Source organism: Ornithodoros turicata, chromosome 1 (assembly GCF_037126465.1).
Source record: "Ornithodoros turicata isolate Travis chromosome 1, ASM3712646v1, whole genome shotgun sequence".
In the NCBI taxonomy this organism is placed as follows: Eukaryota; Metazoa; Arthropoda; class Arachnida; order Ixodida; family Argasidae; genus Ornithodoros; species Ornithodoros turicata.
The window spans coordinates 29,639,968-29,660,765 of NC_088201.1; the positions used below are offsets into that span (position 1 = coordinate 29,639,968).

Consider the following 20,798-nt stretch of genomic DNA (forward strand, 5'->3'; position numbering starts at 1 on the left):
CTATAATCAAAATGACAGTAGAAATACAGGTTCAACAGAATTTATTGAAACTCAAGCAGCAAAACTCTAACACAAATCACAGTAGGTTTTGCATGTTCTTTGGCAAAGTGTAGCTTGCCAATACTACAAACGAAGTAGACTAGACTGATAAAGCCCAGAGCTCAAAATCCTTTCTCTGTTTGTTGTGTCAGCACTTGAGATTATAGCTTTCACAATAGGTCTCCACCCGAGAGTGCAAGACGCTCAAGGATTCAAGTGACTGTGAAATAACTGCCAGGTGTTGGTAGTATTTTGGATGCCACTTCGGACCACATTTTCAGAGCAAAGTGAGGGCTGACTAGTGGCAGTATCATCTACAAGATAGTCGATAAATTGCCAGAGCTCTCCTTCGTGTGTAGCCTCCGAACATGTTTAGAAAACAAAGCGCTTCACAACTTTTGATGGTGGAATGTATGTCAAACCAAACACCTCCTTAGGCCATGTGTCCGCTCTGGGTTCATACGCTTGAATGAAGGCGATAGTCCGAGCTCCTGGATTTTCCAGCTAGGACTGTCTTACGGCATTGTGGATGGCTGTCTCAAAGTCAATAACAAATGTTGTGGTTTGGAAAGCTATTAATATTGTTCCCTTATTCCCCAGCATCATTAAATTTTCTTCAAGGTGCAAAGAAACATGTGAAAAAACAACCATACCCGTGCTGCAGTCATTTGATAGAATTAAACTTTCTCCTGTTTGTTGTAGTCAAGGATATAGATGATGCTAAAAATGTGCACATACCGGTAATCTCTGGCAAGGACTGAAACCGGAACCGAGCTGAAAACTGCTTGGAACTGAAATTTTTTGGGAACTGGAACCTTACCGTAACAGGAAATGGTTATCTGAACCATAATCTGAAACCATAAAACATAATTTTGCTTTCTGGTTTGTAGCAATTGGTGCAAGTCTGGAAGCAAGGTGAAGAGCGAAAATGACCTGTTTGATTCTTCAAATGGTAGAAGCAGTACGTGGCAGGACTGACACGGACAGACTCTCATGTAATAAATATATAGTCGAAAATCGCAGATTATGTACGCTCCATATGCGGCTAAAGATACTACCCAGATACGTGTGGTCTCAGCGATGTTTAATCGTAGAATGAATGCATGAAGGTGAGTGTGTGCTGCACGTGTGCAGTCTTACAACTGATGATGGTGATGATGACACTTGAGAAATATTTATCACTCCCTGGCTGCCAATGTAGTGCTTATTTCTTCTACTGTGGTGTCGCCTCCAAATGACAGAGATTTTTTGTCACCGTTCCACTGCTCTGTTTGCGGTCCTTATGTTGCAGGATCTAATTTTGCCGTCTGATCCTTTGTTGACAGCTTCAATCCTTGCCATCTTCCAGAGAGTTGCGGTCTCTTGCTGCCCATCAATATGATCTCACCAACCCCAAATTCGTCTTCGCGCTTAGGTGATCTCATATGAGCTGACCGTAGCTCTCTCGCATACTCTGTCCTCCAGGTGACCCACAATTTTCTTATCCCCTGTTGTATTCTCCATATGTTACTCAGAGATGTTCCTTCTGTCTTCGCTGGGTGGTAATGTTGTCAACCATCTACCTGTTAGGAACAGGGCAGGTGACAAATGAACAGGCTCATTTAATTTGTTATACGTGTATACGAGAGGCCTTGAATTGAATATCGCCTCCTCCTCCGTGACTATGGTTGCAGTCTCATCATACCCTCAAAAATTATTTCCTTTCATTTTCCTGGAGTTTGCTCGAATGATCGCACTAGGCGCTCATAGAAACCACCCCACTGTGGAGCGGCGATCGGGATGAACTTTCAGTTCAGTTCATACCTTTGCAGGCAAGGTAGTCCTTGATTTCTTCATCTCTTATGAAACTCCAAAGTCCGTTAAGTTCTTTGTCCACGTTTGAATGTCGCAGCGGTGTGGCTGTATATGGTGTGACAAGAGTCCTCTGCGCAAAGTAAACAGTCTAAAGACACACATGAAGCTGTCGCTTTTCACACTCATTACCAGTTCTAAGTGGACTGCTCTTGTTATGGCACAGGTAAAGATAACTATGTATGACTTCATTGTAGTTTCTGAGGCTTTGACGAAGATTGGTCCTGCAAAGTCGATGCCAGTCGTAGCAGAGAGATTGCCTTCCGTGACACGATCCTCAGGTAGAGGTGCTGTGACTTCACTAGCATGTCTTTGATTGAAGCGTTTACGTGTCATGCAGCTTCCTAGTATTTGCTTCGCTAACTGCCTTCGCAGTTCCAGTAACTGTCTTCCCTTATTATCCAGTACTTGTTCCTGAGTGTAATACGGTCTTGTGAGCTTTGGTATACTATGAACTCCATGTAGTGCGAATCACTTGGCATGACGACAGGGTGTTTCTCTTTGTGTGACAGCCTTGCCTTTTGGAGTCTGCCACTCAGACTCATAATTCTGTGTGCATACTGGTACAGAGCACTTTATCGCTTCAATGGCTGATTGTCGTAAATCTTTTTCCGTTCTTCACCAAATGCCATCATTTGAACTGTCCTCATCCAGTAATCTACCGCTGAGGACATTTCTGCTGCCAATAACCGTCCCCTCCTTTTGTTCCTCTGCTGGCAATTACGGACGAAGCGTATCGCCCATGCTGTTACGCGGTGTAGTTTGGTGATGCTGCTATCACTCTTGACGTCATGAGAGGTGCTTGAAGAGGTGTGTTTACTGGTGCCACATTGCATGTAGTTGTTTGTTCATTAAAAGTCATCATCTCTGACATCTTTGGCCATTGTTTTTCGTCTTCCGTAATCCACTCACAACCTCTCCACCAGAATTCACTCCTTCGCAATTGCTGCAGGGAAACTCCTCTTGTTAGAAAATCTGCTAGATTGTACTCGGAAGGACAATGACGCCACTGATCGACCAACATGTGCTCTTGTATCTGAAGCACTCATGCTTTCACGAATTCCTTTCATCGATCAGGGGTTCGTTTTATCCAGCACAAAATGACAGCTGAATCAGTCCACAATACTGTGCCTGTGATTCCAGTAAGGCTTCTTGATATGAATGCCGCAATCTTTGACGCTACCACCGCTGCCATCAGCTCCAACCTTGGTAAGGTTAGAACTTTAAGGTTGCCACCCTAGACATGGCGAGAACGAGAGCTAACATGACCGCGAGCACAATGCACGCCACTGCGCCATAGGCCCGTGGACCCGCATCCGCAAATATGTGCAAGATTGCCCATGTTGATTCCATCCATTTACCATATGTTCTTGGTACTTCTATGGATGTGGCCTTCTCTATCTGGCTGCACCAGTTGTCCCATCCTTGTTGTAGGCTTTCGGACAACTGATTATCCTATGTGATGTTTTCCAGCCATATGTCTTGCATGATCACTTTTGTGGCTATTGTATAAGGAGCCAGAAGTCCTATAGGGTCATAGCTTCTTTGCATTACTAGCAAGGCTTCTCTTTTCATCACCCTCTCCTCCCTTGGTACCTGGTCTTGCTGATTGGGCCAAATAATGTCCGTGTCTGTGTCTCTTGATTTGTTTTGAGCCCTGCGCATATGGAGACATCTAGTTGGGGTCAGCCTGGAATACGGTATTTGCTCACATATTCGACGCACCCGCTTATTGAACACACACCAACTTGAGCGCCGATATGCTGGTACAATTTTGTTCCCGGCACATTAAACGCATACCGACTTTAGTAGCACGGCCGGATCATCTCACGCAGTCAACAAGATGGAGCACCTGGCACCAGAGTGATGGACGACGAATGAAACGGACATCGAGGAGTATTTCGTCCACGCTTGACAGAACAGAAGATAATTTGATGTGGGAGAATCACGACGTTCGATTCCAGGGAGTTTGCCGCGGATATCTTGGGATAAAACGGGAGTGAAGTGTACCTTAAGTGTTGGGTCCAATTTTCCCCCGCATATTGAACGCACCTCCTCAATGGCACAATGTTTTTGGGTAAAAAATGTGTGCCTTATGTGCGAGTAAATACGGTAACTTTGATAGCCGTTCACTATTGGATGCCCATTTCCTGATGTTCATGGACGCCTTCTGTAAGATTACTTTGGACTCCCAATAGATTTTCTCCACTTCTTCGGTTTCAGCACCTGTCTGCAAATCATCAACATAAATAGAGCACTGCATGATTCATCGTTCTGAAGTGATGTTGCAATGTTGCAGCTAGCAAAAATGTGCCATTCCAAATGTTCCAAAAGTAACTTGTGTCATCCTCCTTCTGGTTCCTTTGAGGTACTTTCAACTCCTTCCGCTTTTGGTACATCCTTAAGCCTAAGGAACCTAAGGGCATCACGGTCGTCTACAGCTATTCCTATCTGCAGGAAGGCTTTTTTAATGTCCGCAGCTAAAGCGACCTTGTGACAACAGAACTGAAGCAACAGTGCCAGTCAGTCGGGGTTCAAATTAAGTCCAACATGAAGGGAGTTGTTCAGGCTCTTGCGTTCTTGACCATGCGATGAGGCGTTGAATACTCTTCAGCACTTAGTAATAATTTTATCTTGTCAAATTATTGCGTGGTGTGGCAGGTACAGCACGCACTGTGTACTGTCACCTTCAGGTACCTTTTCTCCTGATCTATCACATAAACATTGTCGTATTGCTGTGTGATACATTTCCAGCTTTTGCAGATCCTGTTGCAGGTGATGTACAAGTCGGTTGAGTCTAGTCACTGCACTCCATCTGTTGTCATCCAACTCTGTCGTCTCCCCCTGGTAATCGTACTTTGTAGCAACCATCTACTAGCCTGATGCACCCCTCAAAATCATCCAGAGCCGACGTGCCGTCCAATTCTGTCTGACTTTTGCCTAAAAAAACTCACTTTCCACATCCCAAATTTCATCATGAGTTCATCAGCTCTGCACTCCTCCACGGATGCTCGTAACACAGACAAATGCGACGTAGCGACCTCTTGAACATTTGACGCAACATGTCCGCCGAGTGCCCATCCTTGTTTGGTACTCATTGCCGCCAAGCAAGGAGTTACGCGCTGAATGTTGCCATTGATGAGCTCCCAGTAATGGCCAGCCCGATGAGCATTTCCACTTGCTCATTGCCGTGGTCTTTGATGAGATGCACGTTGGAAACAACCTGAACTCGAGCATCATCACACGCCATCAACAGCCGTGAAGAGCTGCTTGAATAAAACTTGGTTTTCGTCAGCCTGATGTAGGGCAAAGTCATACTTATTGGGCTTGCTTGCTTGCTTTCAGCATTTTCTTAATAGTCTAGTATTGAATTTTATCATACTTGGCTCTTATGCTGCATAACACCCAAAAGGAAATCAATCTGTAGCTGTTTTTAGTGTACTCCGGGATACATATTTCAAAAATATATCACAGAAGTTACTGCAGCGTGCACAACAGTTTCTGGGAATAACACAAAGTGATCATGTATTCCCCCGCTCACTATTCAGCAACCACTCAGTCTAGGGTACTGGTTCATCACTTAAACCGAAACGATGGCTATATTGGTTACTGGTAACCATAAACACTAATAGAGAAAACACATGGAACCAAAATCGAACCCTTTGCAAAATTTTAGAAGTGAACCATAACCGAACCGATATTTGTTTCAGTTTCGGTCACTGGTCTCTGCATTTGGTAGATAAGGGAGCGTATGTCGCTGTGTATGGAACCGGAACAGTATACAGTCGACATGCGTTAATATGACACTCGTTAGTATGACATCATCACTTTGTGACCACTTTTCTGGGGCACCGTTTGTTCCCAATGGAGGTCCTGTGGAAAGACACCTCGTTATTATGACAACTCGATAATCTGACTATGACCAACATTTCGGGGGATGAACTGGGGAGAACTGCCGAAGTCATGACCCCGCTTCTACCGACGCAGTTGATGCGGCATGTATTAGCCATCACCCCTGTCATTGAGTCAGCGGAAAAGCTACATATTGATGGTTTTTCTAAGCAGATGCTTTTAACGGATTTCTTTCATTGATAAATTGTGTTGGTGAAATACAATAAATTAAACTGAAATACTGTGCCTGCAATATTTCTGTCTTCAATAAATGAGACAGAGCCTTCCTTTACAGACAGACTTCCACACAGACTTCCTTTATCAAGGGCTTACCTGGAGCATCATCCATGTTGCTCGTTAATATGACAATTCGCTTTATGATCAAAATCCGTGGGAACGGCCTTGGTCATATTAACGAGGGTTGACCGTACTGCCCCCGATGTAATTTCACCTTGTCATGATTGAGGTTCTTTTCACGTGCCTCTGCCTTAAATCATATTTTGAACAAAATGGCTTTTCTGTGCAGTTACCTGAAGCTTTTTGTTTTACATCACCTTTCCATGACTGATATTATTGAAATTACTTTGTTCAGTATTGAAGAATTGCATACATGAAACATATGTAACAAATTGCAGACATCCTTGGCATCAGAAAATGAGAATTCGGCACAAATTGATGCTTCAGCTCTACTTGCTGGGACTCTCCTTCAAGAAGAAACTGGCCCTATTGTCCTAGGTCAGAGCCTGGGTCTTCCTATTACATCGCAAGCATCTGAAACAAGTGCATCAGCATTAGAAGGCTCTGTGACATTAGAAGTGATCAACAACGTAGAGAAAATGGTAGAAGAATCTACAGTTGTAACTAATTTAGTGCAAGATAGTCCACTACTTCAGGACAATGCTGAAGGTATCATTATCAGAATGTCAGATACAGGAGTTGCAGCAGTTGATAACAATGACCTTGTGACTGTTCAGAATGAACTATGTGAAAATCCATTGAGCTGTCCCATTTGTGGAAAGACATACAAGCGTGCGAGCCACCTAAGGGACCACATGGAGTCTCATAAAAGTGAAGAAGAAAAAGCCAAGCATGCCTTGTACAAGTGCACAGAATGTCCCAAGGGTTTCTCAAAGCCAAGCCAGTTGAAAAGGCATGAAAGGATACACACGGGTGAACGACCCTTTGAATGCAACCTTTGCGGAAAGACATTTAACCAGAAGAATGCACTTTTGGTGCATTTTGTAAAGCATTCTGGAGTGAAGCCATTTGAGTGTGGACATTGTGGCTCTTGCTTCTCACAGAAGTGTAATCTTCATGTGCACATAAAGAGAGTGCACAAATTGGACATAAAAACAAGTCCAACCGTGAGCTGAGATCAGGTAAAAGTTTTTTCTTTTCATTATAAGCTTGAACATGAAGATTTTTCTTGCTGTTGTTCTAAGTGCACCGGCCAGTTTTTTGGCCATTTAGAGAGACATTGTTTACCACTTGCAGCATTTGCTAGCAGGCGTATGATGTTCCTGTACGCTGCATGTGTGCAAAGATGCCAGCATGGAATGACTCATTACCTTGTACATATGATAATCATGTTTCTGTGAAGGCAAGCCAAGTCTTGACAGATCATGTTATTATCTTAAGTTATTTTGTTGACGGTTGCACTCATTCTGGTATATAGTTCTGATGATTATGATTTGTCATTCAATGGCACAAAAACAACTAAGTAATTATGATAATTGGAAAGTTTGAAGGAACTGTACTCTTATCCATCCTTCTTTCTTGTTTTTCAAGTTTTCTCATAATGCACACATTTTTGGTCATTTAAGTTCATAGTGAAGTTCATAGGACCACACATACCACACTGGAAACAAAATGGGCAGCATGTTTATCGTCAGCCTACTCATAGTCTGGTGTGGTGGAACCTTTCCCATGATGCATTTCTCTATGTTGGGGGGATTATAGTACATCCACAAAGGGTGATGTGACTCATATAAAATGTGTTTCGGTTGACAGGACTATGTAAATGAAGCATCAGTAATATGTCAAATGTCACGTACACCATGTTGACTGCAAGCACACCTAACAAACTTCAGATGCACCCCGTGTAGAAAATCTGTCTAGAACTATAAATAGCTCCCACTGTAGATACCACACAAGCTGTACAAAGTGTTTGGAATGAAAATACATTGTATTTTTTATACCTTGTCTCTGTTATGTGTGTGTTCAGAGTCGTCTGCCTGCTGATATATTGCAACATGCAATTTGGTTGTGCAACCTGGGCTAACTTTGCAGGAAACTATGCCAGCTTTGCCTGGAAGTGCTTTTGGAAATCTCAGGAAAATGGATCACAAATGCACCTTAACAGTGGACCACTTCTACTGCAACTAGTTCCTAGCAGGGATGTCTTCGCTGCTCATAGTGCATATATGGGTAGACTTGCCTGACTGGTTCTACACGTGAAGTTATGTGAATGTGTGGAACAGATGTGAGTTACCAAAGCAGGAATTTCTACGTGCAATGCCATCCTCTGTTAGAACACGGCACAGGGGCTCTATCTCACTCTATGCAAACGTCCGTCCCAGACCCACACAGTGCTGACCCCATCTTAGCATGATCACTAATCAATGTGACGGTCATGGAGAGGAGCCACCATCAGCGGTGGGGGCAGTCACTTGTAGCCACAGGCTTCCAGCGTTTAAAAATATTTTTCGTGGTTGGCTGAAACGGACAACGTCGTGTCCACGCCATGGCCATAGCCAAGAGGCGTGGAGCGGGTCTTTTTTAGTATAGGAAGTACTGGGCAGTCGCTGCCTTCAGCCAATAGGCTGTAAGCGATAAGAGATAACTGTATCATTCTATAACATCTTTCATACCTGGGAATGTTAGCTTTCTTGGTACCATACCCTTCTAAGAGCTTGTGCATTTTTTACATTTATTTTCAGTATCTCAAGGACATATGTATTACGAAAGGGAACGGGAGATACAAGGTCAAAGGAATCCTGTACATGTTCTACGTGTACTACATGTAGAATACACAATAGACATGAGGAAAAAAGGCATGAAAGGATCCAACAGGAAAGGTTATGCAGCAATACAGAAATGCTCAAACACTGAATTCTTGAAGAAGGTAATGCTAGTTAGTAGAAAGGTAGAACATCCAGTGAACCAGTAAGGAAACGTTAGGGGAAGAGCCTTAGGATGAGAGCTGCCGATATTTCGAATGGAGACTGTTCTTCTCGGCGGAGTGATACTGCTAGTAAGTGATGTATAAGGGAATCAGGAAAGCGATTCCATTCAACAGATATTTGTAGCGCAAACGACACAGAAAAAGGTTTAGTGAAACAGCAATGAACGCCTTTAATTACGAATTCAGAGTGAAATATAACGAAGGAAGGAGAGAGAAGACAGGATTATGATTTGAATTTTCTGGCAATGGCAAAGACAATAAATTTTGTGGTGTAATGGCTGTAGCAGGCGGAATGATACCTGTTATCAGCCGATAAAAGCTGGGTATTGCCCGGGACAGTTGGCATCGTTGAGGGTTCCCTTGGCACATGAATTTTCAGAGTTAGTACATGCAAGTATATGTAATGTGTAGGGTTTCTAATGTTTACTATTACTTTTTAAATGCAGTGTGAAATATTGGTGACATCTTATTTAATATTTTGGTTACAGTTCCAATGAAAACCTGAACTTGATGTAATAAATTGCTGGGCACATATTGAGGGAGTCAAAAGTTGGGCCTGTTAGTACATAACTGAAAAGGGAAAACCAGCGGTAAAAGACGCAGGCAAGACGAGAAGAAGAAAGAGGACAAATGGACACTGGACTAGCAACAGATTTAATGAATTAACATTAACAACATTAAATCTGTTGCTAGTCCAGCATCCATTTGTCCTTATTCAGACATGTTAAGAGACGCAGACAACATGGCACATTACCCCTTTTGCTGCAACATTGTTAAGTTCAAAAATGCTTGGTGTACTATAAGCGCTTGATACGGGTAATGCAAGCAAGTTGAGAGCTGCAGCAGCTGCTATATTTATGAACAGATACTTTGATACAACAGATAATTTTAAGTACTCATTCCAGTGATTATCGGTGTATAATTACCTTCACCGACCGCATAAAACATCTACTTGTGTACGTTTATCAACAAGGAGGGGGCAACAAGGGTGTCATCCCCATGAGCTCGGGCTGTGTGGTTATAGCCGTCGTTGCTCATGCGCCAGTAAAACTTAACTCATGATCATTATCATCAGGCTGTGTGGCTCTTGCATTTTTTCTCCGAAACAAGTGCGTGTCCGGTTTCTCTTTACGATGGAATGAAAATGAACGGTAAACAAATGGAAGCAATGGTCCAATAGGACAGCAACAGGCAGGGTGTCTGGTATTCTGTCATTGGTAGACTTTGGCAGGATTTGCAACTTCCCTTGTGTGAATTTTCCTTACTGCAGGTAAATTATTGGAAGTGTCTAGAGGTCTGTCGGACGGACCTGATTGTTTCTACATCGATGTCCGTCAGACGCATCAACACTATAAACATCCGTGGGTCCGCCCGATGGGTCCTGATAATTGTATGCTCGCTTCTGCCGAATGGGTGCCTAACTTAATACAGGAAGATGACAGGAACCTAACTTAACAAGCGCTCCTTCAAGTAATATTGGCATTTTTTTGTTTGGCTTTGACATTCTGCAAGTTGGTTTTTCACCTCACACATCCTGCAACGTTGGGTTAGATTGGGTTAGATTAAGTTAGGTTAGTTGGCTTGGTGTAGGTGAGTTTATAGTCTAATAAGGTTAGTCCAAGTTAGCTTGGTGTAGCTCCAAGTTAGGTTCGGTTAGTTACGTCTTGTCAGGTTAATCCAAGTTAGCTTCGTGCAGCTCGTCCTCCATTGTCCCGCGCGTGCTCTACACGGTGCCGGCCTTAGACCGTGCCACGGACTGTCCGACGGACACTGCTGCATAGACAATCAGGTCAGTCCAACAGACCTCTAGACAGAGCATAAATTCTTTATGCTCAGTATTTGCTATGGAGGTGCCTGTATGATGCTCCTTGTTTCTTGTTTAAAGCGAGAGTCCGGACCCAGATGAAAGCTAAGAAATATGATGTCACATGGTTTCTTGTGATGCTGAGTACCAGTGCAAAATATTTCAATCGACATACAATTATTCATAGTTCAATATTACACAGGTCAAGGCAGCAAAAGGTAAAAGAAAAAAGGGGCATGATGCCATTGTGCCAGTAGCTCATTGATTTTTCATATTTCAGTTGCTGGATTGACAATATGGTTGTGACCCACTAAATTACACACATAATTACCCCTTTCCCATGGTAACACCCTAGTAGCACAATTTGTTGCCGGAACGTTGTGGTAATGTTTTACTCAAATGTTGCAGAAACGTGGCTAATGTCCTGTTGAAAATCTGTTGCAGCAACGTTGCTGGAAAACATTTCTGCAACATTGTGACAGCACTAGAACCATGTTTCCCCAACACAAATACAATATTGAGGCAACGTTTTCGTCATGTTTCCACAGTATTGTGACACTATTACAGCAATATTCTTCAGCACACACACAATATTGTGGCAACATTTGTGTAACGTTTTCACTACATTATGACAGTGTTACAGCCATATCCGTTTAACACAGCAAACATTTGCGCAACAGTTATGCAACGTTCATGCATATTTGTTGAACACACCCCAGGTAGCACCGAATGGTATGGCAGCATTTCATCAATGTCATACTGCGACGTTGCCCCAAACGTCGCTATAATGTCCACAACTTTAACTTCATTTGCAACATTCATTTCTAACACTTGAGCAACGTGTACACAACACTGCAACAACATTGCGGCACAGTATGTACACATTTTTCAAAGCGTGACTACATAAGTGCCGTGACCCTCCTGCCTGACGGTGGGGGAGACCCGTATTGTCATCAAGCAGGAGAGCTACCTATGGAGGTAGACTCTGCTGGGGAAACCGCTTGGGCGTCCCACTGGATGGAGCATATACTGAAACACAGACTGTTGTGGTACTTTCATTAAGTGTAGTGGGGCGTAAACCATTTGTAGTGCCGCTCGCCTGCCTGACGGTGGGGGAGACCCGTATTGTCATCAAGCAGGAGAGCTACCTATGAAGGTAGACTCTGCTGGGGAAACCGCTTGGGCGTCCCATTCGATGGAGCATATACTGAAACACAAACTGTTGTGGTACTTTCATTAAGTGTAGTGGGGCGTAAACCATTTGTAGTGCCCCTCGCCTGCCTGACGGTGGGGGAGACCCGTATTGTCATCAAGCAGGAGAGCTACCTATGAAGGTAGACTCTGCTGGGGAAACCACTTGGGCGTCCCACTGGATGGAGCATATACTGAAACACAAACTGTTGTGGTACTTTCATTAAGTGTAGTGGGGCGTAAACCATTTGTAGTGCCCCTCCTGCCTGATGGTGGGGGAGACCCGTATTGTCATCAAGCAGGAGAGCTACCTATGGAGGTAGACTCTGCTGGGGAAACCGCTTTGGCGTCCCACTGGATGGAGCATATACTGAAACACAAACTGTTGTGGTACTTTCATTAAGTGTAGTGGGGCGTAAACCATTTGTAGTGCCCCTCCTGCCTGATGGTGGGGGAGACCCGTATTGTCATCAAGCAGGAGAGCTACCTATGGAGGTAGACTTTGCTGGGGAAACCGCTTGGGCGTCCCACTGGATGGAGCATATACTGAAACACAAACTGTTGTGATACTTTCATTAAGTGTAGTGGGGCGTAAACCATTTGTAGTGCCTCTCCTGCCTGATGGTGGGGGAGACCCGTATTGTCATCAAGCAGGAGAGCTACCTATGGAGGTAGACTCTGCTGGGGAAACTGCTTGGGCGTCCCACTGGATGGAGCATATACTGAAACACAAACTGTTGTGATACTTTCATTAAGTGTAGCGGGGCGTAAACCATTTGTAGCGGTGATAGTGATGCATACTTGCAATTAACCCAACTATTTCTAACGAGTCAAGTATAGCCAGCAACATTCCTGACATCCCTTCCTGTCAAATACCATGTTTTTAAGTGAGGCTTGTACCACATGGGATATTAACTGAGAGGAATGCACGAGACTCCCTCACAAAACCTGGACACATTTTGAATAATGTTGTGCTTCTTTTCCAAGAAACACCTCTGTAACATTGTCTAAATGTTGCAAAAATACAATGCAAATGTTGCCTCCACATTGTATTTGTGTTGGAGAAATATGGGTGTAACACTGTCTCTACGCTGCAGAAACATAAGACAAATGTTGCCTTCATATTGCATTTGCATTGAACTAATGTGGCTGTGATGCCGTCTCAGTGTTGCAGAAATACAACGCAAATATTGCCTCCACATTGTATTTGTGTTGGAGAAATATGACTAACCCTGTCTCTACGTTGCAGAAACATAACACAGATGTTGCTTGAATATCGTATTTATATTGGAAAAATATGGCTGTAAGCCTATCTCAATGTTGCAGCAACGTAACAGAACTGTTGCCTTAATATTGTATTTTTTGTTGGAAAAATATAGCTGAAATGCTGTCTCAATGTTGCAGCAACATAACGCAACTACCAGCTCCCGTGGCATAGTGGTTAGAGTGATCGCTTTCCACGCCGAGACTGGGAGGTGAAACGGGTTCGAATCCTGTCACCGGCTGTGCTGTCTGAGGTTTTCCCTGGGTTTTCCGAAGACTTTCGAGACGAATGTCGGCACAGTTCCCATTGAAGTCGGCCCAGGACGCATACTAACTCCCCTGTCCCCCACTCCTTCCTGCTGTCCTCTCTTCATCTGTCCACGTCTATACGCCGCTCATAGCCACAGTTGCTTCGCGGCGCTAACACGGAATTAAAAAAAAAATAACACAAATGTTGCCTCAATATTGTATTTGTGTTGGAAAAATATGGCTGTAACGCTGTCTGAATGTTGCAGCAGCATAACACAAATGTTGCCTCCATATTTTATCTGTGTTGAAGGAATGTGGCTGGGACGCTGTCTCAATGTTGCGGAAATGTTCTCCAGCATCGTTATTGGCAAAAAAAATTCGAGGGGACATTACCCACGTTCGCACAATGTTTGAGATAACATTTTCACAACTGTCTTGCAAAATATTGCGTGACTATATAGGGTACGGTCAGGTGCTTGGATGAGTAATGTTGCTCAAGGTGACTGAGGAACGTTTAGATACTCTTCCCTAGCAACATTGGAGAAACATTGCACTGCCACGCAGCAGCAACATCGCAAAATGGATAGTAACGTTGGCCCACTTTTGGTATTATTATTATAATGTTAACGAAGGCTGCAAAACGTTGCTCCACATTGGACAACATTTGCAATGTTGCTAACGTGATATCCCTGCTGTATCGCATTCCGTGCTTCGTCTAGGGAACCGACAAGGAAGATATGAAGGCTATGCATGGCAGGATCCCTAAAAAGACTTGTTTCGCCAATGTCGTCAGATTTGCAGGGTTACATTTGGTAAGAAAATGCACCGTTGTCGCTAGGATTCACTGCACATAAACCGGCATAGTTTTGTCATTCCGTTAGCAACGTAGAGCCGTCAGTAACGTAGTATTACTTACAATAGTTCAAAGTAAAACAGAGGCTGTGTTCATTACATATATGCCCTTGCCATCCGCGAACTGCGTGAAACAAAACAAAACATGCGCGCCGCGCATTTTGAGATTTCTTTGGCGACGCGCAGCGCAGCTGTCTGCTATCCAAATCCCCCAAGGCACATGTGCTCACGTGGCATTTATGTTTTTCTTTTTTTCAAAACATTTAATTGCTGTGCCATGGCTGGGCATACGTTCATTTTCATTAAAGCATCTCATTTTTAGCAACAGCTCGGGTCAATTAGAGCCAAAGTGAACTATTCACTGATCTTTCTTACGTCATTTTGGCAGAAAGTTGGGGGCAGATGGCGCTGACGCTGTTTGCCTGTCGTCCTTTGCTCACTCGCTGGTCGGCCTGTACGGGCCTCGCCCCCGCGTCTTGTGCTGAAGACAGTTTCTTTGATTTCACCTCACGAGCACAGAGTCAGTTCTCTGAGGCAGCGAGATTCATCTCAGAGCTGTTAAATCGAGTTGTTATCAAGATGAGAATTAGGAGGTGTACCGACGTACTTTAGCATCTTCTGAGTTCTGTGCAGAAACGAACAGGCATCCACGTCTAGAATTGCATCCCGCATTTGGCACACTCCGCTACAAACATGGAGACTGGCACTTTCCGTCTGAACCCTCTCGCGCTCGCATTCCTCTGATGCCGTGTTGTGTTTCCGAAGCTTGGAACTGGGCGTGTTATTTTACGACGTCCATCTGAGGATCACCAAAAGAATATTAGAAACAAGAATGAGTGAACTTGTTTTCTGGTGACGTGAGAACATTTCCCGTTGGATTTTGTACCTCTTGCGGACTTTGGATTACGCCTACTGCTTTGTGGGTCTCTACCGGAAACATGCGTAAGGTGAGCACTATTAATCTCTTGCGTTGTGGCATCACTTTACTGTTGAAATGATGCATAAATGGATTTCAAGACACATAACTGTGATAACAGCTGTGGCGGTAGAATATCTTACATAACAGTACTCCGTAAGACTATGCAGTGGGAGTTCTGTTAGGTAAATTCTGAATTATCATGTAAGGTGTGCCCAATAAATGTAGTGTTTTGTCTGTGTGTGTGACACTTCGATTGCTGTTACGCGGTGTGAAACTCTTGCGTTCACAGTGCCTGGGCAGTAGTACATGAATATACCTTGCCGTTCGAACCACCTGTTTGACATATTTTCATTCCAGTCCCACAGTCTTTGTCAACACTGCTCACACATTCCTCTTTGCCTCTATCACGTCGTCCGGTGGTTTGGCTTACTGTCGGAGCCATGGACCACGCACCGAATTTGAACCTATCTATCAATCAGAGTTCAAGCTAATGCATGTTAAGTTGAAAAGCACTGTACAGCTTCCCCCACGCTTAGCTGGATCACGGGAGCGCGTGTAAAATCTACAGTGGCGCCAGCCTCTTTGCAGAAACGGGCCATCACCACTAGATTCTAAGGGAGGTGCGGTTGAGTGCCTGCATCGGCAGTTGAGCCGTCTGCCTCAAAAGGTAAAGTGTACACACTCCTCACAGTGAAAGGACATCGTACGGGAAGATTTAACCACCTTCAATCCCTAAGGAGAAGAAAGGAAGGGTAAAAGGATCTGCGTCTATTATGGGTCCTTGAAGGAATCTCATCTGAATTTCACCATACCATGTCTTCCCTGTTGTTGTGTTTGTATTGGTGTGAGTGTTGGTGAGATTGATGTGAGAGGGAACAAGATACCACCGTGTATCATTGGGGATTTCATGAAACATATTCTTGTTTCTTTAGTGCCCAGGAACTGATGTGTTGATGCTCATCTCACGCTTAATAGTCTGTTGAAGTACAGTTGTCGGCAGCAGAAGCTTCACAACGGAGGTGGTTGAAAGCCGAGCGGGCTCTTGAAGGGGTTGTGTTGCTACCATTCGAAAAAATGTAAAAAAATTCTGCACTTCACCAAGACTGCGGCAAGTGGTGCTTCTCTGAAGACGAAATCAGCAGTGATTGGAGCAATTTTAAAAACCCAAAACAAAAGGTGTCTTGTAACACTTTATTAAGTGCTTTTATATATTAATGTCGCACAAAGTGAAGCGTAATAGTAATGTTTTTTTTTTCTTGCTTTTATTTCAAATGTATTCGTTACACGCTCAAAAGAAAATAGCAGTGTGCTGTCAGTTGGCTAGTGAGACAGTTTCTTTGATTTCACCTCACGAGCACAGAGTCAGTTCTCTGAGGCAGTGAGATTCATCTCAGGCAATCGTGTAGCTGAAGTTTGTGAGTGGCACTCTGATATTTGTGTTGACATAGCCTTCCGATAAGCAATTGCTGGGGCTAACATTGCTGGGCTGTCACTGCAAGTATCTCATAACTGAACCACTTCACTGAGTGCATGAGGCTGTGTCCCTGCCCATGTGCTGGGACCTCTTGTCAGGATACAGGGGTGCTTTACCACACTTATTTGGACTGTTGGAGACTACACTATTCTGCCATATGTTTTGGGCAGTTTTGTTCCTAGATGAATGCTTCGTATTGTAGCAGAACAGCTCTGTGCACATGGTAAAGATGGTGGATCCTTGACTCAAGGACTTCTCAATTCAGCATCTGCAATGGCTGGCTGGGTATTATAAAGAGATGGCATTCTATGAGGAGAAGCTGGCACATGGACAAACTGTGTACTGCCGTGAAAGAGGATTGTAAGAGGCTCCGTGAGGACAGTGATATAATAGAGACTGTGGGACTTCCTGCCGCACATTACGAAAGTTGATACTCCGTGTCATTGAGAATATTTTGTGTGTACTAGTTTTCAGGGCAAACACTTTGTGTAAATAGTGTGGGGGACAAATACTCTTTGTGAATTCATTGATGTGTGTTCTATCATCTGAGGGTGTTAATTAAACAAATGGAAAAAGATAAGTGATATAAAGAAATCCTAACAGCATCCAATTCAAGCTACAGAAAGGCATGGAGCCTACAGAAACACCTTCATCGTCCTTCCTGCAGCGCTTCTCCATGCTGCTTTCATCAGTCTGGTTTGATCCCAGCATGAGCACTAGGAAAAATCTGCCAGGCAGGCAGACGGTCCAGAGAAACTCGCAATATGTAGTGCTGCAAGCTCTCATCCCCTCTCTATGGGAAGGCAGTGGTGGTGACCTGTTTTTGTGCCAATAGACTAGTGCCACTGCAGAATTTGTGTTCCTGTGATCCTGCTAAGCATGGAGCAAGCTCTGTCTTCATTATTTTAGGTGCCAGTAATCCAAGTGCAATATTTAATTTACTATTGTCCTCTAACTCACTAAATTAAGATGAATTATAGCCCAATTTTGTTATGTGTTAGTTCTTCTTGTAATAACTTAAAGTGGCACTGATTGCACTGACATGTGAAGCAGCACAATCTACTGGAAGAGCAAAGGGCGTGGACAGGTACTTCAAGGTTGTTTTTGTGCTTGCTCGGCGCTGCAACTTGAAACTCTGCTTTAATGAGGCCAACTACCCCTTCCTGCGCAGACATTCATATATTGTACTGCTTGAGGCACAAAGCATTTTAACCATTTCTCCCATTTTGTCGGCATCAGGGGACATAGTGCTCTATATCTAGTGTACACTGTGTGCAAGGCTGATATCACAGTGATAATTAATAGGGGTACTATGTTTTGTATGTACAGAGATACGGGTTGTTGTGGTACTCAACAGATTGTACTTCTCAGTGTATGCATATTTATAAGTAGTATTTGTGCCTTTCCCTTTAACACCATAATTTTGAGGATGAAGAAAAAAGTATGAGGATTCCAATATATGACTGCTGAAATGTCAGTGGCACTATTGGAATTTCCTCGCGGAAGTTTTGTGAAAAAAGGAGGGAATGTTTCACAGGTCTAATCTGACTACACTGGGTGTCAGTTTGCCCATCAAATTTGTCAGCAGGACTAATAGTTATTCTCAGTACATTTCTATTGCCCCACCCAAGATGCTTTGTGTGAGGGTGGCCATCTTGAACGGGACTTATCTGTAGTGTTCTTGTATGTATCAAAGTTACATGGAGGTTAGCGTTGTTTATAGCCATATTAATTTTTAATATGTGGGTGGAATCTGGAATTTAAGTTTGGGTAATTTATTCCATATAATGAGACTGAGGTTCCAATCACTGAATGCAAGGATGAATCTTGATATTTGCAACCTGGTTACGTGTACACCAAGAGCAACTCACATTTTGCTTCAAGTTGACTAATATTTTAGCCGCTGACAAGTTTACTGTAGAAGCACAATGACAAAATTAAGTCTGTCGTGACTACAGCGCATGCCATATATCCTTCTGAAGTTGAAGTAAAGAACAATGGCACTCTAGGGACAACATTGTTTTCAATTGTGCTCAACAGTCCAAGCCATGTTGTGAGATTTGATTTCTGCTTTTGTGAACCTGTCATGGATTTGCGTGTTCATCATTTATGCCGGTCTTTTCGAATAAATAATAACACTAATGGACTCACTGTAGACAGCACTGTGTCTCAATATTTCTCTTTCTCATAGAAATTTCCGTTCTTATCCAAGGCACAAAGGTACATATGGAATGAATTAGTCTGGGGCAGGACTAGACAAATAAACTTTGAGCAAAAGTGAACAAGCTTGGAAGGAAGTATAATGGGTCTAATGTGTGTCAGGGTAATGAAATTTTGAGGAAACTTGCCACATGTGTTGTTGTTTAATGTTTTCTGTTGCTCACTGCAGCAATATAGTTGACAGCCAATGATCTCCATTTGAAAAAAAAAAAAAAAATGTGGGTAATCTGTTGAGGTGATCTAGCACAGATACAAAATGTATCTCATCCTGGTTTGTCCTAATGTATTCCTCTGAGACCTTCATATTGGCTTCTCCTTTGTTCAAATGAAAATCTGTGTTTGTACTACTTTCTTCCTATGGGGGCCCAATGGTTGAGAGAAAATGTAATAAGCTGGTTTTGGCAATTTGGGGCCCTCCATAAGTCGGCCTGATACTCACAGCGAAGGTACCCGTCGACTACGGAGAACAGTGACGGACACGTGCTTCATTCTTTTTACTTGGGTGGGTGAGTGTCTTATAGCTGATAAGTGACTAATTTCTTCATGCATCGCCATTCAATGTTATTTGAAAGAGGAGGTAATTGTACGTTCCATGTAGTGAATTATGAGATTTTTGTTTTGTATGTGTCTGCAACAAGATGTGCTCCAATGGTGACAGGCCTGAATGTAGGGAATGCAATCTAAGCTTTTTTTTTTTCACATACGTGCATTGAAAACAACAACAACAGAAGTTAACAGAAGAGTGAGAAGAAACATGTTGCAAGCCATGTTTAAGGTGTTCACTTGCTGGATGTCTCATATTGCTAAGGTCTGCACACCAGTCGCGCTATGTGTCGTTAGAAAGTGATAATATGCAGAAGAGCAACCCAGTGTGTACAAAAGAGTCGATGATTACCATGTGTCAGCAGATGACATGTTTTAATGCCTTATGCTGTGCTTAATTTAAATAATTGTCTTGCTTATTAATCGATCTTGTTTATCTCTGTTTGCTTCTTAGAACTGTCTGGCTCGGGCATTATACGACAACATAGCAGAGTCTCCAGAGGAACTTGCCTTCCGCAAAAATGATGTCCTCACTGTACTTGAGCAGAACCCTGATGATTTGGAGGGATGGTGGCTCTGCGCTTTACGGGGACGCCAGGGTCTTGCACCAGGAAACAGGTGAACTCCCTTCTTACTCACGTGGGTTGGATTATCCAGGCATGGAGGAGATAGGAGTTTCTGCATAACTTGCTGATTTTTCCTATGCTATGTAATTGTTTACATCATCAACCAGGTTCACAACATGGTGTCCATGGGCAGGCATGATTGTTACCAGATCTGTAAAAATTACTTTTCATGAGTACTTGAATTACAATTATAACTACATGCTACAACTACAACTAAAAAGCCTTGCCATGACTTGAGGCTCCAGGGAGACCACATGCTTTTGAGAAACCACTAACAATGTTTGCAGTTTTCTGAAGTGGGCAACTCATGAGGCAATGTCTAGTTTTAAGATTAGGGTGGTATTCAGTCGTGAGTTGTTACGAGTAAACCATATGCAAAAGTGTGGACAGAGCCTCGTAGTTTTTGACATAAATTAGAAAAGTAAACCACATGTGCACATCCTGTTTTGCTTGCTGTGTTTGCTACCAAGATGAAGGCAAATGAAGACTTTTGAAATTTGCTATGATGTAATCAAAAAGTTTGTCTTGAATCATTTGTTTTGGTTTGCCCAGCAAAAATCGGAAGCCACCTAGCAGTAGCATCATGATAGCTGGCTATAAAGTTAAATTATAAATGATGGCTATGAACGTGACTGAAATATTTTTTGTGGTGACTCTGAGCATCATAAAAAAATCTTGTATAAGTTGCTTGA

General features: G+C 43.2%; 2 protein-coding genes and 1 long non-coding RNA gene across 5 annotated transcripts in view; 2 read left to right on the forward strand and 1 right to left on the reverse strand.

The window, feature by feature from the left end:
- The window catches only part of LOC135377823 (zinc finger protein 236-like), a 38,970-nt gene extending 29,473 nt beyond the window's left edge, over nt 1-9,497 (forward strand). Inside the window, exons 22-23 of one of the 2 annotated variants that reach the window (XM_064610525.1) lie at nt 6,417-7,160; nt 8,071-9,497. In XM_064610525.1, the coding sequence (XP_064466595.1) occupies nt 6,417-7,154 (738 nt within the window). In that variant the 3' untranslated portion in view covers nt 7,155-7,160; nt 8,071-9,497. Of the gene's footprint in view, nt 1-6,416; nt 7,977-8,070 lie in introns of those variants that run through there. The other variant, XM_064610524.1, reaches the window with a different exon arrangement.
- On the reverse strand, nt 25-15,333 carry LOC135377828 (uncharacterized). The gene is made up of 2 exons (XR_010418206.1): nt 14,700-15,333; nt 25-6,552 (listed from the first exon to the last, which is right to left on the reverse strand). It is a non-coding gene; the product is annotated as an uncharacterized LOC135377828 (long non-coding RNA).
- Nucleotides 14,738-20,798, forward strand: part of LOC135377824 (breast cancer anti-estrogen resistance protein 1-like) — a 30,875-nt gene continuing 24,814 nt past the window's right edge. For both annotated transcript variants that reach the window (XM_064610526.1, XM_064610527.1), the window contains exons 1-2: nt 14,738-15,271; nt 19,935-20,098. In XM_064610526.1, coding sequence (XP_064466596.1) covers nt 15,263-15,271; nt 19,935-20,098 — 173 coding nt within the window. In that variant the 5' untranslated portion in view covers nt 14,738-15,262. The remainder of the gene's footprint in view (nt 15,272-19,934; nt 20,099-20,798) is intronic.